General features: G+C 38.9%; 1 protein-coding gene across 8 annotated transcripts in view; it reads right to left on the bottom strand.

Moving 5' to 3' along the window:
• The window catches only part of PAK3 (p21 (RAC1) activated kinase 3), a 245,185-nt gene that overhangs the window by 20,814 nt on the left and 203,056 nt on the right, over positions 1 to 21,315 (bottom strand). For all 8 annotated transcript variants that reach the window (XM_057537891.1, XM_057537887.1, XM_057537893.1 and 5 more), the window contains 5 exons: positions 4,849 to 4,897; positions 4,423 to 4,535; positions 2,382 to 2,499; positions 882 to 981; positions 180 to 376 (listed from right to left, as the gene is read on the bottom strand). In XM_057537891.1, the coding sequence (XP_057393874.1) occupies positions 180 to 376; positions 882 to 981; positions 2,382 to 2,499; positions 4,423 to 4,535; positions 4,849 to 4,897 (577 nt within the window). The remainder of the gene's footprint in view (positions 1 to 179; positions 377 to 881; positions 982 to 2,381; positions 2,500 to 4,422; positions 4,536 to 4,848; positions 4,898 to 21,315) is intronic.

The raw sequence follows: 21,315 nt of genomic DNA, 5'->3' as shown, positions 1-21,315 counted from the left end.
AGACATCTTAAGAGAAACAGGAAATAACTCATAGTAATTTTGAAAATTATAGCTTGAAGCTTCTAGGTCACTTGTCCCATGAAAGACCCCATTCTGGTCACTTTTAGTGGAGACAAGAAATGACATTTGGCTTTTTCCCTTTCCTGGGGATGAAGTACTTGAGTTTTCTTTCGACTTACCCTGAGTGGATTTTCATTAAGGTAAGGGGGTTCACCTTCTACCATTTCAATCGCCATAATCCCCAGAGACCAGATATCAACTTTTGGACCATAAGCTTTTCGAGTCACCACCTCAGGTGCCATCCAGTAGGGAGTTCCCACCATAGTGCTTCGTTTACTTTGCTCAGGGGTGATCTGGGCACAGAACCCAAAATCAGCTGCAGAGAAGAAAAGTCAGTTAAAATCAGCTCAAATTCTTTTTCTTTTACAAGAGGTCACTTTCAGATACGGCCAGACTTTCCTTTAGTTAGACTCTGAGCTTCTACAACTGCCTGGCTCATATCCTTTTGTTACCTGACCTCTCAGCTGGTCCAGATTTTAAACGGGTCTGAAATAACCGACTGATGTGATGTCATTTTTACTAGACCTCAATCTGGTTCCCTCCCCACACTGTTCCCTCTAACTTACAGAATCTTTTAGTTTTCTAATTAGGTATTTGTCATCCAGCAGATGCAAGCCATTAGAAATTCTGAACTATCGAACCCCCTAAATCTGGTCACGATCTACAGGAACACAACATTAGAAAAATTCTTTACCTCAAACTGGGCTCTAAATGCCTTCAAACCCGTCACTTTCAATAGCCCTTTTCTTCTCAAGATAGACAGTAAAAGAGTAGAAATCCCCTGACACTCTCTCATATGCCATCTGAACCATAATACCTACTCAATTTAACAGAGCCATCCATCCCAAGGAGAATATTGTCACTCTTTATGTCTCTGTGGATCACTTGGTTTGAGTGCAAGAAATCCAAAGCTTGGAGGCACTATTGAATCAGGAAAAAAAAGTTCTAATTATACCACAAAAATTTGTTTAGATGTGCTTCATTTCTAGATAAATTTTGGGCAAGGGTATAATTTTATGTTGTTGGGTGAAATAAATTACTAAAGGTTTTCAATGCCATTTTGAAATCATGTTACCATTTACATCAGTGATGCAACTTAGCGTTATACATGTGAAAGCTCCCGAATCAGACTTGGACATGAAGAGTGATGGTGTGATAAGTAGCACTAAATCGTTAATACAGCCAAATGAACCAATTACTATAATCATACTTTGACTTACTTATCTGGAGGATATGGATTCAGCTTGGTCTTTTACAGATAGAGTAAGCATCTGCATCTGTGGTATGATTTCATGTAGTAGGTCTGGAGTGGAACCCTGGAATCTGCATTTAAAACAAGTGCCCCAAGCTATTTCTGATGGACCAACCGCCAGGTTTGGGAACCACTTCTAGGCTCTGAACTAACTATAGGTACTTGTTTGGAAATGGCTTTGCATTGTAATACTAAAAGATGGAAACCACAGGCTAAAGGTTGAAGAATCCCCTGAATATTTTAAGTTTGATTAACTGCATGAATAGAAAATATATGTTTTTGGTGGATATGTGTGCATACTGGGAAGGAGGAAATTTAAGTGAACAATTTAAAATAAAAAAACAACGAAAGACCAGCTGGAAGTATTTGGTTTTGTTTTACTATCATTAATTTTCAAGTTTCAGTGGGTCAGAGTTCCTCCTTGTGTCTATAGAAAACCTCAACGAATGGGGTAGAGGGTAACACCCAAGATGAGACTCCAATGAGGAGTGTTTGGTTTTTTTTTAATATTGAAAAAATTAATATAATAAAATATCCTTCGTTTAGCTTGAAACTAGGGATATGCCACTGTTATTGGAAAAGAGGCAGACACAGACTCACTGGAGGGCTCCAAGGGAGGTGAAGATTGTACTATGGAAGCAACTACTTTCTGGACTGAGGGAGGACCTTGTTTAAACTGCCTTCTAGAAAATGATTGGATTATAATGTGGTCTATATTATACATGGATTACATTGCACATGCAAGGCAAAATAACTGTCATGTAAAAATTCCCCCCAGTCAGAAAGAAGTTCCATGCCAACATTACTGTTTTCCATAGTCACCAAGACTCCAGCACCTCGTGAATGGCATAATAGAACTCAAAAAGATCCACAGCAAAGCAACTAAAATAAACAAAGGGGCTGGGGAGGGAGGGTTAGGATTTAAATTGGAGTTAGGATCTTCAACTGTTTTTTAGTACAAAAGATGTACTATTGCTCCTTTGATGTTACGAACATTCTGAATAATCAAAGATAAAAAACTGTCAATCCTGGTGTTCTCATCAGCCAGAGAAATGCTCTATTTTCTTACCTCTCTGCAGACGGCTGCTATCTGCCCTTCATCCATACAGGTCTCTGTGACCACATCAGTCAAAGAGCCACCAGCCAAGTATTCCATGACCACCCACAGTTCATCACCCACTAAGTAGCTACAAGGAGAGAAGAAAAAGACGTTGACTCAGGCCTAAGGAAGTAGAGACCCTTCTATATTTCCATTAAGAAGGCAATGTGCAGTTAGTCTCTGCATTCGGTCATATTACATAACAAGAGGAAAATATCAATAATGCGTATGAGACACTTCCTTAACGTTAGAAGAGAATATGCATGGAAATCAAAGGATCATCAGATAAAAGTGCACCATGGAAGGAAGGAAAAGAGCAAGGAGGCCTCTGGTGACTGACTACTGTCAATCCTTCCATTGTAAAAAGCTAGTTTCAATGAACAGGATCAGTGAATAGCCCTTTTGGATAACTCAAGCCACAGTGTTGACTTCTTGGACTGAACTGCCCCATGGCATACAGTTTTTTGTTTGTTTTTTTTTTAACATCTTCATTGGCATATAATTGCTTTACAATGGTGTGTTAGTTTCTGCTTTATAACAAAGTGAATCAATTATACATATACATATGTTCCCATATCTCTTCCCTCTTGCATCTCCCTCCCTCCCACCCTCCCTATCCCACCCCTCTAGGTGGTCACAAAGCACCGAGCTGATCTCCCTGTGCTATGCAGCACACAGTTTTACAGGATAATTTATTCAGATCTCAGCATTATTTTTGATTCTACTCAATTAATTACTGAAATCTTTTCAGGTAGTGGCTGAATCAAAGAGAATCAAAGAGACTCATGTTGGCAATGGATTTACTGGGCTGAGGTCTCAGTTCTGATAGAAGTCAGTTATGACATGCCCATTATCTTTAAGTAGTTATTGAGGGACACAGCCCAAGTGATCAAATACGGAGAGGCAGGTCACCAGAGCAATGTAGGCAAACTCAAACCCCTGGGATCATCTGAAGGCACTTTAGCAGTATGATCAGGTCTCTCTCTTCCCCTGCTCAGCAAGAGAGAGAAATTACAGTGAATGGAATGACCCCAACAATTCTACCCTGCCCCCAGCTTGACATCAGTATGAAGCAAGCCTTTCTATCGAGTGGTGCTCAAACTGCAGTGCCCATAAGACTCACCTGGGAAGTTTGTTCAAAAGGAAATTTCTCATTAAAATTCTCATTTCATAAAAATGAAATACCTCATTAGTTATGGAGAGCAGCCTAGAAATCTGCATTTTTTAGAAATGCAGTTTTTACAAAATTACAAAAGTAGAGTGAAGTCACTCTGCTGCAGACGGTCCCTAAATGGCACTTTATGAAACCCTGATTTCGACTATAAAACCTGACCCTCCTTCGTTTTGACCCCCTTTTGCCTCCTTCTGTACCACTGGTCTACTTGGCACAAAACACAGAAAGCAAGATCTTAAACTCACTGAGGTTGTAGACCTGGTCTTGTTTCCTTTGTATCCCCCCAGAGTACACAGCACAGTGGTGCTAAACAAACACTTATTGAAACTGAATGAGACAGATGTTAAACCACAACTGAAGAGTTAGTGCCGCCTTTAAATGCCTATTAATAACCCACTGCTAATACCACTGATGAAAGAGACATTAATTACCCGGTCTAGGAAAAAGGTTTGAGATTAAAGTCTCAATTCCCTAGACCTCACTGTCAGTTCATCACAAAACACCCATTAAAGCAGGGCCATTGTAGTCTGCCTGCTTTACTTAGATAGCCAGAGACTGCACTGGCTCCAAACAAACACTTGATGAAATGTTTAAAACACCACAGCTCTCTCCTATATGCAATAGTCTATTTCCTGGCAATAGGGGGTCACGATCCTCAAAAGGAAATTACACAAACTGCTCATGTTTAGAAGTAAGACCATAAAATGTGTCTTCAAATGTTTAATGGGTGGACAAAGATAACTGGATGCTAAATGAATAGATCCTAAATAAAAATAATTGGCCAAGAAAATGATATCCCATAAAGAAAACAAGTACATGATGAGAGAAAACACTTACCTATCTAAATAATTAACAATATTGGGGTTCTTATTTTCCCTCATGACCAGAATTTCATTAATAATTAATTCCTTTTTGGGTTGCTGTTGAAGGTTCATCTGCTTTATGGCCACCTGAATAATGATTAAAATGCAAGAATGAATTGCCATCATCTGGCTAAACACAAACATCCATATTTTTTGGCAACAGAGTCAGGCATACAAATTCTTTATTTTATTAAGCTCTTTCTCGATGCCACAAACCCATGCTCCTTTTCTTTGGTCAATCATGAATTCGTCATTCACTTCAGATACTTTGGACACCAGCGAAGTAAACATATGTCAACCCAGTGCTACCCAGTTTTTCAGGCACAGATGCCATCAAAGAGGAATTCTGATCAATATGAATAAAGGAAAGTAGAAATCAGAATTGAATGTTAACACTTACCTCTTGTCCTGTGGCAATGTCTAGCGCTGTATAAACAGTACCTGATGCCCTGTGAAGGTGAAAATGATCAAATGAATAAGCAATCAAAGTGTTATCAATATATTTTCTTTGGAATTATATGTAATCATTTTCAGGAGAGGGAAATCAGAAAACTCAAGATTAAGGATGAAGTACAAAAGGAACAACCATTTTGTATAGTAATTGCTCCCCAAACTATCATGATGTATCTCTTTTGGTGGGCCAGGAGCTCCAACCAGATTTTCTGTGTGCCACGGAACTAGGCAGTCATAAATTGAGCAAAATGGCCTTGTTCCTTTCAGGAAACTCCTGGAATATTTTGAACACTCCTTGGATGTTGCACAACCAACACTGCAGTCCTTGATTAAATACTTTGGGAAAGATTATATCATCTTTTGCTTAGGCAACCGTAAATTAATCTTTGTTTTTAACATATGGACAGAATGGCTTTTTTCATGTATTTCTAATTCTTAAGAATATCTTCATCTAACAAATTAATCACTCCCAGTACAGGTACTTACTGCACTTACCTGTACTGGAGCTATACAAAGCAATACCAATGTGGCTTTATTGTTGAGCCATATTTTTCTTTTTGTTAAATTTCACAACAGCTTCTACGCTTAGGTTTCACTCCAGCCCACTATTGTCTTAAAATCTATCATTCCTTAAGTCTTAGTAGTACTCATGCTTCTATTCTAACTTCAATTACGGGGTTCCCTTGCTTTGAAAATAGAAATTGTCTCGTAAAGCTGAACTCCCAGTAACTTTCTGTGAAACACACATGCATCCTGAACCACTTCCCTACCCCATCCCCATGAAAAAGGAAAAGCCTAGTCAATTGCATTGAAACATTTGTGGTGAATAAAGGAATTAGGATAGAGATCAGTTCTATGATTCAGCAGGCATTGTAATGCTGCTACGTTAAGATCTAAACTTTCTGGTAATTGCTGTTTCTCCTTTGCTTTCTATTTATCTCCCTTGCTGTTTTGTTTTCTGAGTCCAGGAAGTCTTTCCTTATGTCACCCATTTCCTTGTTATTCTTCTCCCTTCTCCCTGGATCAGCCAAACTACTTCTCACAGGCCTAGGAAGTTTACATTACCTGCTCCTAGGGAATAAAATGGGTGGCGTAGTAGAAGGAATATTTGACTGCTAACAGAGATCGGAGTTCTAATGTTTGCCCTAATATCAACAAGCTATATGATCTTGAGGTAGTCACTTCCCCTTTCTGGGTTTCCGTCCCCTCACTTGGAATATAGTGATCACAGTAACAGTGAACGTGTATTGAGCATGTTGTGCGTGTCAGATACTACGCTAAGAACTTAATCTTACGCAATCCTTACCATGTTTCTGTAAGGCAAGTGCTTTTACCCCCATGTTACACACGAGGAGCCTGAGGCTCCAAGAGGTTAAGTAATCTGCCCAAGGTTGTATAGCTTAAAATCTAAGTCCATCTGACTCTCTGACCTATAAAATACAGGAAAGGGGCTACTTCATTTGTAAGGTTCTTTTATTCCACGGTCTAGAATCTAAGAACTCTACTGCCCTCCTCACACCCTCGGTGTGGGTATTTAAATATCTATTGGAATGAGAGTGAAAAATCACACTTAATTAACAGATGTTACCTAAATTTGGTCATTTCAGACACTCCTTAGGATTGAGGCTTATATTAAGCAAATCAGTCTCAATTTTATGTTTGAGATTCTGGGTTCAGAGCACATAGTTGGTGCTCAAGAAGTATTTGTCCAACGAACAAACTAATACAAGTCTTTTCAAGCAAACATGTAATTGCAATAAAACCGTTCTTTTCTGTGAAGGAAACATTTCTTCTACTTAAATCTACAGAGAAGCTATCAGACATCCCTGATTTCAGGGGCCAGTTTGTGATTTGTCCTTCTGAATTCAGAATTGCCTGGGTTCAAAGGAATAGATCACCTCAACCTGGTGTGTATTTCAGCTGCATAAGCCCTGAGCAACTACTTAAATCTATTTGCAGAATGATTCAAAAATGCCTTTACTTGGTTTATTCCTGTATCCATAGCCAACTTGTGCAATTCCTTCAGAGGCAAAAAAAGTGACGGCATCTGAAAAATGAGCACCTATCTCATTGGGCTACAGAGAATCGAGTGGCACAATCTATATAAGCATTTAGTCTTGTGCCCAGATGAGAGCTGATACTTAATAGGGTAACTACTATTTAAAAAAAATTTTAATTTTATGTTGAAGTACAGTTGATTTACAATGTTCTGTGAGTTTCAGGCATACAGCAAAGTGATTCAGTTATACATATACATGTATCTATTCTTCTTCAGATTCTTTTCCCATATAGGTTATTACAGAATATTGAGTAGAGTTCCCTGTGCTCTACAGTAGGTCCTTATTGATTATCTATTTTATATACAGTAGTGTGTATATGTCAATCCCAAACTCCTAAAGGTGGGGGGAGATGGCAACTGCTATTATTATCATTTGTTGCTGCCACTGCTGTTATTGGTTTCACAGTAAAGGAAGACTGATTTACTGAGTCGTTAGTTGGCCCTTCCCAATCTCCCAACCAAAACATCCTTGCTAGTGTCTGCCCCTATTTTCAAAAAGGACAAAGGCCAAAGCTGACCTATTTGAACACTTTTTGGAGCTCCTCCGTCCTCCCCCCCCCCTTAGGAAAGTGGTTTTGCCTTTTTCTTTAAGTGTGGAATGTCTTTATCAAATGAAGCCGCACGCAGAAACCCTCAATATAAAATGGGAGCTGCTCAAGTTAAAGCTAGGGAGGGAGGCTCCAAATTCCTGCCCAAGTGGCCTTCCCCTTATTCAACCCCTCTGCACCCCCCACCCCCAAGTCCATTTCCACTGGCCTAGGAGCTAAAATTGCAATCGACTTAGAGTACAAGGGGGATTAGTCTTTAGCATCGCCAGAGCTTTACCTTTCAAATCCTTGGTTTTTTTACTTCCCACCTCCCTCAGCATTTCATTGTCTTAAAATTGTTAGAGTACTAACCCTGGAATCCCAATAGCCAGGGTTTTATGGCATTCTGTGGTATAGAATTGCTACAAATCCCTACTCCACAGGAGTTTGAAGACCCTGAAACTCTAGAACATAGGTTATTAACTCAAAAACGAGCTTTTCTCCTCACTTCCCCTTCCTCCACCTTATTGCATATATGCCCTTGTTGGGTGGGAACCATTTCCCCCTTCCCCACAACTCTTGTTCCCAGTCTTATAATGGTGATATCCTCCCCTAGCCCGCTTCGCACCGCCTATCCCCACACCAAACATGTTGTTAGGCATTTGGAATTCACTGCTCTGACCAATAAGTTATCGATTGGCCCAACTTCCAGCCTATGTAGAATCCTCAACACAAATGCACAAACTCAGGTACGAATCCGCAGAGTAGAACTTAGTGTCAGCACTCCTAGAACTTCTCTGCACCCCAGTTCTGATGCCTGTCCGTATTTCAGCAATTTAAGATTCAACTGGTATAAATGTGAATCTCTCTCATTCTCTTATTCACCTACTAAAGCACTCTTTTTGGCCACTGAGGGGTTAAGGAAGTAGGCTTCATCCCCATCTACTCAAACCTCCCGGGGTTCAAATCCTGCACCCAATTCCTAGTTGTGTGATCCTGGGTAAATAGTTTAACCTCTCTGTGACTCAGGATTAAAGGAAGATTAAATGTGTACAGTGTTTAAACCCAGTTCTGGCATATAGTAATTGCCTAACAAATAAGAACAATAATAATACTTATCATTATTATTAGGTTAATTGCTACCTAATATATTCATTAAGTTCCCAAATTGCAATCTGTGGATCACTAGAAATCTTTTTAAGTATCTGGGAGTTTCCAAGATATCTTGGTGTTTCAAATTCATAACAGAAATTTGATATTTACCTAAGATGAAGCTAATTAAAATATCATATATATTTCCTTTTAGCTAGAATTATATCAACTTGTGATTACAGTACATATCTCATGCTGGTCAAATTCTCTAAGTAGCAGTTATATGTTTTTTGTTTTATTGCTTAATAAAATATGGGAAACAAACTATAATAAAATATAGTTTAATAGTTATTATTATTCACGATGTGGAGTTCACAGAGACAAATAATTGAAGGAGTCCTTGGTGGTGAAGTTGGGAAGTACTCTCCTTATAATAGGTGATGCACAGTAGTGGGTACTCCCAAAGAAACAGTCTTTGAGCCAACACGATGCCACAGTAATTCCCAAAAGACAAGTTTTGCTACAGCTGGGGTATGTTGAAGTATCTCAGTGGGTATCTTTATAAAATCTGTCAGTCACTTTAATAGAAAAAAGTCAGTATCATGTAGCACTTTAGGCGGTAAGGATGGCAGAAATCAAACTCACAAAGATGGCAGTTAGAACTAATTCTCTGGTGTGTTGGGGCTGGTGTGCTAAAATGGTCAAGATTGTCAACTTGATTTTTATGCCATTTAATTACATTGATCCCTTTTATCCTTCACTGCGGGCTTCTGATTGTGGTGGCTTCTCTCGTTGCGGAGCACGGGCTCTAGGTGCACGGGCTTCAGTAGTTGTGGCACGTGGGCTCAGTAGTTGTGGAGCACGGGCCCAGTTGCTCTGCGGCATGTGGGATCTTCCTGGACCAGGGCTCGAACCCGTGTCCCCTGCATTGGCAGGTGGATGCTTAACCACTGCGCCACCAGGGAAGTCCTTCACTGTAGTTATACTGAAGCCAGATTACTATAGGGAGAACATTTGTTTATGATGGGCATTTTGTTTATTCCAAACCTCAGTCCTTCAGATGGCATAAAGAAATCATGCCTTATCAGGACTCAAGGGAATATAGAGATCATCCAGTTTAACCTCCTCACTACAGATGAGAAATCTGAAGCACAGAGAGTTCGGGGGTATGCCCAAGAGGACACAGCTAGTAAGCAACCAAAATCTCCTAACTTTGAGCAAGAGATCTTTTGGTGAACCTATGAATTCAAGTATTCAATTCAATTCAATCATAGTTCAGTGAACTATGATTCAAGAATATTAAACCAACAGATTGCTCAACCGTTGGGCCTCAGCAGCAATTACAGTGTGATATATACTGCTGGGTTCTTGGCATCACATTAGATGCTTTATCAACAGTTTCTCCCTGACCTGGCCAAGCACTTAATATTCAAATGGAAACACTGGCATCTAGCCTAAAGGGTCCAGAAAGAAACAAACAATTCACTATTTCTCCCTTTTCCTCCCAAGACAAGTCAGTTTAATTATCAGTAATCTTCATCAGGTTTTGATGTTTCCTGCTCAGAGCCAATGTCAAGCCATGATCATGAGTAGCTGCCAAAGCAGCAACATGGTAGGACTTATAATTTAGATAAGTCACTCTGATTTCAGCATAGAAATATTGATAGATTAGAGGAGGGAAAGAAGGGCAGGCCAGTGGGGCTAGGAAGAAGCTCATGGTCTGGGAGAAAAAGGAAAGGGCAAGAGGACTAGAGGGGCTCAACGGGGTCCGAGGAGAGCCTCATGGGAATAAGAGTGAGAGAGCCAGAAGGATAGGGTATTATTCAAGTTTAAGGTTTCATAAGTATAAATCTGGTGCTAATGAGATCACAGTCAGGGAATTAATCCACATTTAGGTTGGTTATTTTTTACATCTACTTTGACTTCTACTGCTGCTGCTGCTAGAAAAGGTTGTATCATTTATTGAGCCTTACTTTCTGCCTTCTCTCTGTAAATGCCATGAGCTCACTTAATGCTCATCCTATACAACCCTATGAGGTCAATTCTATTATCTTCCTTCTACAGATAAGGAAATTGGAACTGGGAAATGGTAAGTAGCTTGCCCAAGGTTACACAGTTAGAGCCAGCAGCTGAGCTAAAAAATCCATTGGTTTAATGTAAAATAGATAGCTAGTGGGAAGCAGCCGCATAGCACAGGGAGATCAGCTCGGTGCTTTGTGTCCACCTAGAGGGGTGGGATAGGGTGTGTGGGAGGGAGATGCAAGAGGGAAGAGATATGGAGATATATGTATATGTATAGCTGACTCACTTTGTTATACAGCCGAAACTAACACACCAGTGTAAAGCAATTATACTCCAATAAAGATGTTAAAAAAATATACTAGTACAAATAATTAGAAAATTCAAGAGAACTTTTAAGTAATAAAATTAATAAATTAAAAAAACCCAATATACTGTAAAAAAAAAAAAAGCATTGGTTTGACTCCACAGCCCATGCTCTTAACAACCATTTCATGTTCTGTTATAGATCTTTAGCATTTTTACAGCAATGCTAAGTGCTAAGTGCAAGTGTGGTACTTCCCAAAGCCCACGTTTGTATCTACTATGCTAAGCCACCTCCCTAAAATATTTCTCTTGCCTCTAATTTTCTATTCGCTTAGTCCATGTGCCCCCTTGGGAACCATTTAGTTTGTCCCTGGGCACGATAAGTCTGATTCCTTTGGTATAACCATACAAGATGGTTCTTCCGTTTTCTGAATCAATTAAGATTGGTCATGTGGCCAAGAGTGAAGTGGACCCAGAATTAGTGCTTAGGACTGGACTTTATCTTCTGCCGAGTATTGAAGATACAATGACTCCTTGTAGGTCCCTATGTAGAAACTGTCTCACTATATTAATTCGCTTGATATAAAAATATATAGATATATTTTTCAATGCTACCATACATTTACTTGTTTTCTTGAGACATATGTCCTTTAGGGCTCCGGAATGGTGAGGAACAGCGTTACTACTACTTGCAATAACTCTGCCAGAAAGGGAAAGATTCAGAGTGTTTTCTATAATTTGCCACTCAATTAAAAACTATCACTAAATTAAAAATAATAAAATTGCACAAAAAAATCATGTTATCTAAGTCCCTTTCTAAGTACGCAGAATGTAGCGAGGGCCAGGCGGTATAGTCTTTAATTACTAGGATTATAAATAGGAACAGGGAATTTTTTTGTTCTTTAGCGAGGGCATGGCTTTTCCCAGAGTATTCATGATCATCTAATTTTAAATAGAGCTGTAACACATTATGGGTGTGGTGCCAGGGAGCTCGGTGGATTATAGTCCGGTGATAATGAGGCCACATTTACAGGCCTTAATCCCTGGAAAGGCCAGCTAACCCTCAACTACTCACTCCAGCATTAAGTCTAAGCAGCTGTTTCCCAGTGTGTGCCACTGGTTTCAAGGGGGCCTAGACAGGAAAGGGGGGGGGGCGGGTGGCTTAATACAAGCCTATTATGAAGCTCAGACTACATCTATTTAGTGCCTCATAGCTGTGTTCTACCTTGTACGGCCCAAAATAGATCCGATGAGGAAGCAAATGCTTTTGGGGTGGGTGGTCTCACCCAAAGAATCGCTTCTGTAAGCACTCTAGACACCACTTCGGCTCTTGCCCATAGTTTCTTGAGCAAAGAAAAACAAGTCAGAGCACTTTATTCTCAGCACTTATCCCTGAGTTCTATGCTGTACACTACTTTGTCAGATTTGCAAAACAAGCTGTTATTCATCAAGTCCTTGAAGAAACAAGTTTCAAAAATATTCATCTTCCATATGGGAACTTCACATTAGAGTTAAGAAAAAGAGGGCTCCTCACTGAGTAGCAGAGATAAGTCTGAAAAATATCTAACATGATATATTTACTTTCTCAAGCATTAAAACTAAAATTAATTTAGAGGGATGGGGATTGGGGGCTTCCAAAAAATGTTTGTTTGCCATTACTGATGAATTGGTCGTATCATCATTCTACATAATGATACGATTGGCAAAGACCCAGATGTTAGACAAAAATTCCTTTGGTCGGATACATATCTTTATGCATAGGAGGAAAATGATTTCAAGAAATGCTCCCACTGTCAGTTGCTGACAAATTTAGCTGCTTGGTTGATCTAATCTATACGAAGAGATACTACATGCAACAAAGATACTTTGGTGTAATACAAACATGGGCTATATTGACGAATGGATTCTTCAGGATAGCCTTTTGTTTTGACACATAATTTCTTGTTAGAATTCCTCTCTTAAACACTTTCCCCTTTGAAGATCCGTGTGGGGACAGTTTTTATTATAGTACTAAAATCCCACATATTTGAACACGGTTGTGTTGGCGAGAGTGTGGACAAACAGGCACCCTCAAACATTGCTGGTGGGAGTGTTAAATGGAACAACCTCTAGGAGGGCAACTTGGAAATGAAAAATGCACATATCCTTTAATGTAACAATTCCACTTTTAGGAATTCATCCTAATGATAAATTTGCATATGTATGAAATGGCTTGTCAGGATCTTCACTGAAGCCTTGTTTATAGCAGCAAAATATTGGAAACAAACTAAATGTCTATTGATGGGGGCCTAATCAAATAAAGTATGGTACATCCAAACAACAAAACACTGTGCCTCTGTTACAAAGAATCAGGTATGAACATGGAACCATCTCTAAGACATAGGCACATAATAGAAAAGGAGATATATAATGTTTTAACATTTGTGTTAAAAATACATGCATCGCGCGCACGTGCACACACACACACACAAAGAGAAATGTACCATGTATACCCAAATACAAGGTAAGGGGCTCTCCCTCAATCTTTTCCTCAGGAGAAAAAGGGAATTGCCTTGTATTCAAATCCTTATAAAATCGCTCATGTAATGTAGTAATTCTCCATATCCATTTATTTTTATCCATAAAGTACAGTTTAGGAGAGATACATTAGGTTGAAATAGTCTCAATCAATGCTAGTTTGGGACTCTCATAAACAGTATCTGTCAGAATTGGAAAGAAATGATGTAAATAAATTATTTCTAAAGGTATGACCTCATAACTTCAGGTGTTAGATATCGTAAACAAGCTTTTTAAAGGTCACTTTCAAATTAATGCACTGTAAAGGGCTCCCAGTAGCCAAAGATGGGACAGTTTGACCATCAAAAACAATAATAAATGAGATTAATTGAAACAAACAGAAAACATAAAAAACCCATGAGTTTATAAAGATATTTTTTTAAATAAAAGAGAATACCATCTTCTCCCACTTAAAAAAAATCAAAACACCTTTCATTGGACACTTTTGGAAGTAGCTTGGGTACCAACATCTTACACTGAAAACTGGCAATTTAAAAATTAAGCATTTATCTTGATTTCCCTGTATGAACTATATTTCAGGGTAACCAAAGACTCCCTAGCTGAAGAGATAAAGTTCTTTTCAACAAAAGTATTTTAACTGATAATTGTAGAAGGAATGATAGAATTAGAGAATTGCCATTCTGTAACCCCTCATGAAATAATTGATTTGGGCAATAATCATCAATAGATGAAACCATCAGATGAAAGGCTGATGACAACTTTGCAGTGGAGGGGACAATCACCCACTGAATCTTCTGATCAATCTACTCATCACTAAAATATGGGACAATTAGACACTGTACCTCCTGATACAATATAATATGAAACATATAGCACCACCACCTATGAAGAAACCTTGCCAAAAATTGAACCTCAGCCTAATTAAGCTTCTAGATCTAACTGTCATTTATAGGAAATACAGGAAATATGGGAGCAAGATAAATGGCATCAAATGAAACTAATAGACAAATCCAGAAAGTGTATACTCTACAAGATGCTGATGAGTTTCTTCAGTAAGTCAGTGGTAGTGGTAAAAGAAGGCAGATGCTTTAGAGTACAGAGACTTAAGAGACACAACCAAATGTGATATGTGAATCTTTTTTGGATGCTGATTTGAACAAATCAACTATACAAACTGCAGTTTTGAGACAACTGGACAACTCTGATTATTGACTGGGTGTTAGAGGTTAAATTTTTATATATATGCGTTATAATGGCATCGAGATTAGATTAAAAACATTGATAAAAGCTGAATTTGGGTGATAAGAATATGGGAGGTCCTATACTATTTTCTCTACTCTTGCGTAAGTCTGAACATTTGTAACAGAAACTTTAAAAAGTGATATAGTAGAAAGTTACGTTGTGAAGATTTAAATATACACCTACAGGACAGATTTGGAAAACAATCATCTTAATGTTGTATAAATGGGTAATTGTAACTAGGAATAAAATATCCAGGCACAGAATCATTCAAAAGTAGATTCAAAAATATTCAAAATGTAGATTCAAAAATATTTTATCTCAAAGATCTTAGAGGGAAGTCAGATGATGTACTTAGCTAACTGCTGGGGGACTCAAAAAGGGGCTCTGGGATTACAAAAACAATACAGATGCAGAGGCAGATTTTGAATTATACCGCTCATGAAATGTGAGAGTAGAAAAATCTCTCCTAATTTATACATGACTTTATACAATGTGTGGTTTTAAATATGTAAATAAGGGTGAATTAACAAGTTAAACATCACAAGTAGACATTCACCATTTAATCATATATCTGATAGTTTGTGTATTTAGGTGAGTTAAAAAACAGTGCGCCACCTAATATTTGAGCATACATGGTATGTGTGAGCGCACATGCACACGTGTGTATGTGTGTGTGTTTGTAGGGGCGTGTATGCGCGCAGAGATTCTATGAAAATACTACATACGAAACCAGAAACAACATCTTTCTGGAAGTTTCCTTTGTGCAGGGTAACTGGGAGGCTGAGGGAAAAGGGTTGGAGGGACACTTACTTTTTACTGTCTACTCCTCTGTACCTTCTGAATGTTATACCATGTCCAAGTATTATCTACTTAAAATAATTAAACTCAAACAAACAAACAAATAAAAAACCCCACAGTATTGCCTGTATCTCTCAATTTGTTTCATAACACAGCCCCAACTGATCTTTCTAGCATTATTTCCTGTTAATTCCCCTGCCAAACTGTACCTTTGACTGTCTATAGAATTGGAATTCTTGATTTAATTCTTCTGGTCTTTTTGATACTCATTCATCCAATACTTGCTGAGTATCTACTCTATGCCAGACATCGTTGCAGGCCCTAGGGAACATCAAAATGAATGAAACCTACAGTCTGAAGTGAGTGTTCATTTGGTTTTCTTCAACGGAAACTTCCCATAATCGCAACTTGTTAAATCCCATACCTTCTCAAGTCACTATTCAAACGCACCCTCCTTGAAGAGTTCTTCATCATATCTCCTCCCTGGCTATAAATGATCTGTCCCTCCTCTCTGTCCCCATAGCTCTTTATAATTACATTACATTACTTACTGTATTTTGCTCTATATAATAATAGTAACTGTGGGTGTGGCTTTTACCCCTAAAAATAACTTATCGTTTATGGAGTCCTTCCTATGTGCCATGTACTGTGCAAAGCACTTTAACTACCTTCTCTCATTCACTTCTCACAACCTTATGAGGTATGTGAATTCTGCTTACAATGACAGAAAACTGGTGCTTAAAGAAACTAAATAACTTGCCCACAGCCTTCTGATTTCGGAATCTGGACTCTGTCTTTCTCTTCAAATTTTCCAAAAATTCTCCCTTTATTCCATCATGGTTTTCAAAGTTTCAAGCAATTTTACATGTCTAGACAAGCTAAGATATAAGTGGTGTAGACATGCCCGTGCGGATCAAAGCTGTAGGACTCAGGACATACACAGAAAAGATGAGTTAGGGCTGGGGTAGCCAGAGAGAGAGATTCAAGGGGGAGATGACAGTGAAAAGAGTGTGTGGATAAAGTATGGGGGGAAAGGTACACGCATTTGGGAGTAGGGCGGACCTGCTTATTTCTCAATACAACTTTCCGTTTCTCCCCATCAAATGTTCAGAACCTGGTTCTTAACTACTACTCTGCACTACACATAGTAGGCCCTCAACAAAAGTTCGCTGAAGGAAACACGTTATTTGTTAAACTGGATCCAAACCATTTCCTCTGAGCTGCTTCCTCAGAAATATTTGTTTTATTATAATGTTGAAGAGAAAACAAATAGAAACCTCAAAGAGAAAAAGAGTCTGTTGTTCAGTGCATTCTCATTTAAGGAAAGACCTTAAAATGAATTCAAATATATTAATGAGAAATATGTTCGGACAGCTGCCAATGTTCGTGAATTCAGCCCTCTGTTACACAGCTACTGCTTATTCAGGGATTACACAGGTTTGCCAATGATAGCTGTTGACTGAAAATAAATATTTAATTTTGCTGTCTCACCCTACCTCATTTATTAAACAAGTTCTTTTATATAACTATCCTAAAGAGTGAAGATTCTTTAAGTCTCCACCAGATGTATTTCTGACAAACTCATATTGTCAAGTTAATGATAATTTGGGGGGTACCGGTCCCTTTTTCTTTCTTTCTGTTTTTTTTAAAACTTTACAGACATCTGCTCAAAATATTTAGATTTGGTGGCTACGTACAGGACACTTTTCACAGCAAACCTGATGAAATAATGTCATTTTTAGCTTTCCACTCACAGCTATGGCCTCAAATGATTAGACATGCAATTCTGAATTTGATTTATGGAAGATGGAGCCCAATTCTCTGGCCCCAGGCCTGAATGCTGGGATGGCAGAAACCCACACTGGAAAAATTTTGTTTTCCAAGTAGATGAGGGTGATTAATGGAGAGGTTCCTCTCAAATCCGGCTCCCAAGAGTAAGCTGCTGTGCTCCAGGGAGCTAAAAATGGAATACTGGGGCTGATTATTCCCAGCTCCAAATGATTACGGACATAGGTTTGAATGTCACCATCAATGAAAAGAAAAAAAAAACTCAATAAATTGAGAGTAGAGACTAGTTTATCTAACTTGGTCAATACTTCATGGGAAAATCCATTGAGAGCAATTTAAGTAAAAGAAAAATTAATTTAAGTGGGTTCTTTTCTGGTCTAGAGAGAAATAAATCAATATTTTGCTCATTCCCTTTAAAAATTAAGAACAGAGAACAAAAATCTACTGAAAATGAAAAAAAATCATAATTCGTTAATTAAATAAATGATAGAGTTACAGTAAATAAATAGATTTAAGTTACTAGCTTATATCTTAAAAAGCTACATAATTACATCTGGATTTTATATTATGACCATTTTGGTTGGGTGTGTGTGTGAAAATGGGCAGAAGGTGAAGCCAACATGGATGAAAAAGACAGACACAAATACCCAAAGGAGAACAAAATCAGATGTGGTGAGGCTGATCTAGTGATTATGAGAAACAGTTAAAGACACACTGCAAAACACAGAGACAGAGACAGAAAGAGCAAGATACACATGTATATACTCATGAAAAGACAGAGGACAGAGGAAAGGGAGAGCTAGAAAGACAAACATTTTCATAAGTTCAACAAATATTTATTGAGGCAAAAACAGATCCAGAGAGATGGGGGAAGCAGACAGGGGAAGCTCTGTAAATCCCTGAGCTTGGCCAAATGAACTCTGATTGTTGATCGAAACTGTACAAAATTGTTTTGGGGGGATCCACCAACTGCAACAGCACTGTGCTAGACAGTAAAGGCGACAAAAGGATAAATCAAAAAGACTCCCCACCCTCTAAGGGCTTATTTAAAAGTTGAATGGGGTCTAGGAGTGAACTCTCTGCTGGTTTCATCATTCTTGAAAATGATGAACTCGCTGGGAATATAAAAGAGACCTTTCCGCAGCGGCAAGCAGGATTTCTCCTTTGATTTTTCATTTTAGATTATAAAGGCTTTACAAAGGTATGCAGAAATAGAGAACTTTCCTTTTGCACCTTCAGAGGTCAGAAGCATAAATAACAACCAGGAGGGGAAATCTCTTTGGTATGCCAAGTTGTTTGGCAGCCTAATCTTTGCTCTTGGAGAAATCAGTCTTGCTTCATTACCTAGTATCTCCCAGAAACCATCTCTTACTTTTTTTCTTTTCTAAATTCAATGATATTTTTGGCTCAGTTGGGTCTAAGTGAGAATGAGCAATCAAAACAAAATTATAACATTTTCCGCTCCTCAAAAGACAACTCCGAATATAAAAACACTTTATGAATAAATAAATAGCTCCCATTTAAACCTACAACTAGGGCAGTGTTATCCATTAGACATATAATGTGAGCCATATTTTAAATTTGGGGGAAACTATATTTTAAAAAGCTCAAAAGGTGAAATTAATTTTAATAATATATTTTATTTAACACAATGTATGTAAAATATTTCAGCATGTAACCAATATAACATCTATTAATATGATATTTTGCATTGTTTATTTCATAGTAACTTTTTGAAATCAGGTGCATATTTTATACTTGCAGCATATCTCAGTTTGGACTAGCCACATTTCAAGTGCTCAATAGCCACATGGCTACCATATCGGACAGCAAAGGTCTGGAATGCTACTTCTCTATGGATTGTGTATCACTTCCTATTGTTAGCTCCATCAAAGATCCAACTAGATTAAACTAAAATCTAAAACGTAACTTTTGGGACTTCCCTGGTGGCACAGTGGTTAAGAGTCCGCCTGCCAATGCAGAGGACGTGGGTTCGAGCCCTGGTCCGGGAGGATCCCACATGCCGTGGAGCAACTAAACCCATGTGCCACAACTACTGAGCCTGTGCTCTGGAGCCCGTGAGCCACAAGTACTGAGACCGCGCACCACAACTACTGAAGCCCACGCGCCTAGAGCCCGTGCTCCCCAACAAGAGACGCCACTGCAATGAGAAGCCCGCCCCCGCTCGCTACAACTAGAGAAAGCCCGCGCGCAGCAATGAAGACCCGATGCAGCCAAAAATAAAATAAAATAAATTTAAAAGGTAACTTTTGCCTTCCAAGTCACCTTAGTGCAAAATACTGTGTTTTTTTAACCTGCCTTGTGGTGTTAACCTTTTGGACAAAAAGAAAGTGAGCTGAGGTTTGTACATGGACTTGAGAAGGCACGGCTTCCTGACTTAAGTAAAACAACCAGTTCACTAGAACTTCTAGTTCACTAGAAGTTAAGGAGGAAAACTCCAGGTGAAACAATGGCTACAGAAGCCAGCCCTGCCCTGCACTTAGGTGAATTGAGTAGGCATGTCACCCAAGGTACCCTATTTAGCCTCTTCAAGCATTCATCACTATAGATTGTAAGTTCCTTGAGGGCCCACACTATCATTAGTGAGCTCTGTTTCTCTCGCATTTAACACAGTGCCTGGCATATAGTTGGTGTTCAATAAGTGTGTGCTGAACAAATAAATTAATTCAAATAAATACAGTCTCTCATTTGCACTAGACACATTTCAAGTGCTCCACAGCCACATGTTAGTGGCTATCATATAGGACAGTGCAGACGTAGAACATCTCTATCAGCACAGAAAGTTCTAGGGGACAGCACTGTCCTAGAGCAATGGGCAGAAATACTATTTGACTTGTTAAGTTTTAGGGGCCCTCTAGAGACCACAAAACCTTTTTTTATGAGCACGTGAGAATACCAGTGATAGCAAATGACAAAGAAAGAAGCAAGAGCACAAACAGGTATATATTTTGCTCTCCTAGAAAGTTTAAATGCAGCAAAATTACGGTTTCCACTGCAAGAAGACACTTGGCCATATATTTCTCCCTTAGTTTCTGCCTCCTTCTTAGGGTCTTCTCACCTTGATTCCCACCAGGCACAGTGCCCAAGAAGTGTCCCTCTTACCCTCTAGCCCAAATGTCTAATGAATGTTTTCCCTTATTTCCCGAGATAAGTTGGCAATTTCAAAAGAAACTTTAGTAAAAAAGCTAGGGGGAAAACGAAATAAAATATAAAAAATCACAAAAACAGTCAAGCTTATATACAGTATATGATTTTTCCATTGGCTGAGGGGCTAGCACAATTTTGCAGGCACATTAGCTGTATCCCTTTCTTCCCAGCCCCTTGTTTCAGTCAGGAGACCTCTGGGGTGCCTGGCATACAGTTGTTGGTACACCTAAATATCTTGTCTCATTTCCCATTTAAGGACACCCCTTTAGAACGCTTCATTTCTCTTTAAACAAAACATTTCCCTGTTTCAAAGCCTGTTGCCTACTCAGGCACTCCTGTTTAGTTTCACATTAAGGCTTGAGAAACATGTCTAATTACAGCTGGCTTGTAGAACTGGTGACTCCCACAGTTAGCTCTGGTGAATGATCTAGCCCCCTGGTTTCCAGGTCTAGCTGATGGTCAGGATTATCTGAGGAACTGTTCCAAAGTTCAGATTACTGGGCCCCGCTTCAGGCTTCTGAATCAAACCTCTGGCAGCGGAGCCTGGGAATCTTTATTCTTACTAGCATACTAAGTGAAAATGATGCACTCCATCCCATTTAGGGATTATTGATCTATTTCTTCCTTACTCAGATAGCCAACTCTGCCCACCTCTGGATCATTCAATAAGGACCTTCCCTACCATCACTCTGTCACTTTACAGTTTGAGAATGAAACAGGATCTTAAGCATAACATCCATACAGATGTAGAGGGGGACAGGGATAAAGGGGGTTTTCATACAAGCTTAGAGGTTTCTATAACTCTACTGCTTTTCTAGAGGAATCAGTTTGAATCGTCTAACTCTATGGGATGAAAGCATCTGTAAATAATTCACTGTTAACCTAACAATAGTGAAGA

This window comes from Balaenoptera acutorostrata, chromosome X (assembly GCF_949987535.1).
Source record: "Balaenoptera acutorostrata chromosome X, mBalAcu1.1, whole genome shotgun sequence".
In the NCBI taxonomy this organism is placed as follows: domain Eukaryota; kingdom Metazoa; phylum Chordata; class Mammalia; order Artiodactyla; family Balaenopteridae; genus Balaenoptera; species Balaenoptera acutorostrata.
The sequence above is the reverse complement of the archived record's forward strand: the minus strand, read 5'-3'. Positions and strand labels throughout refer to the sequence as shown.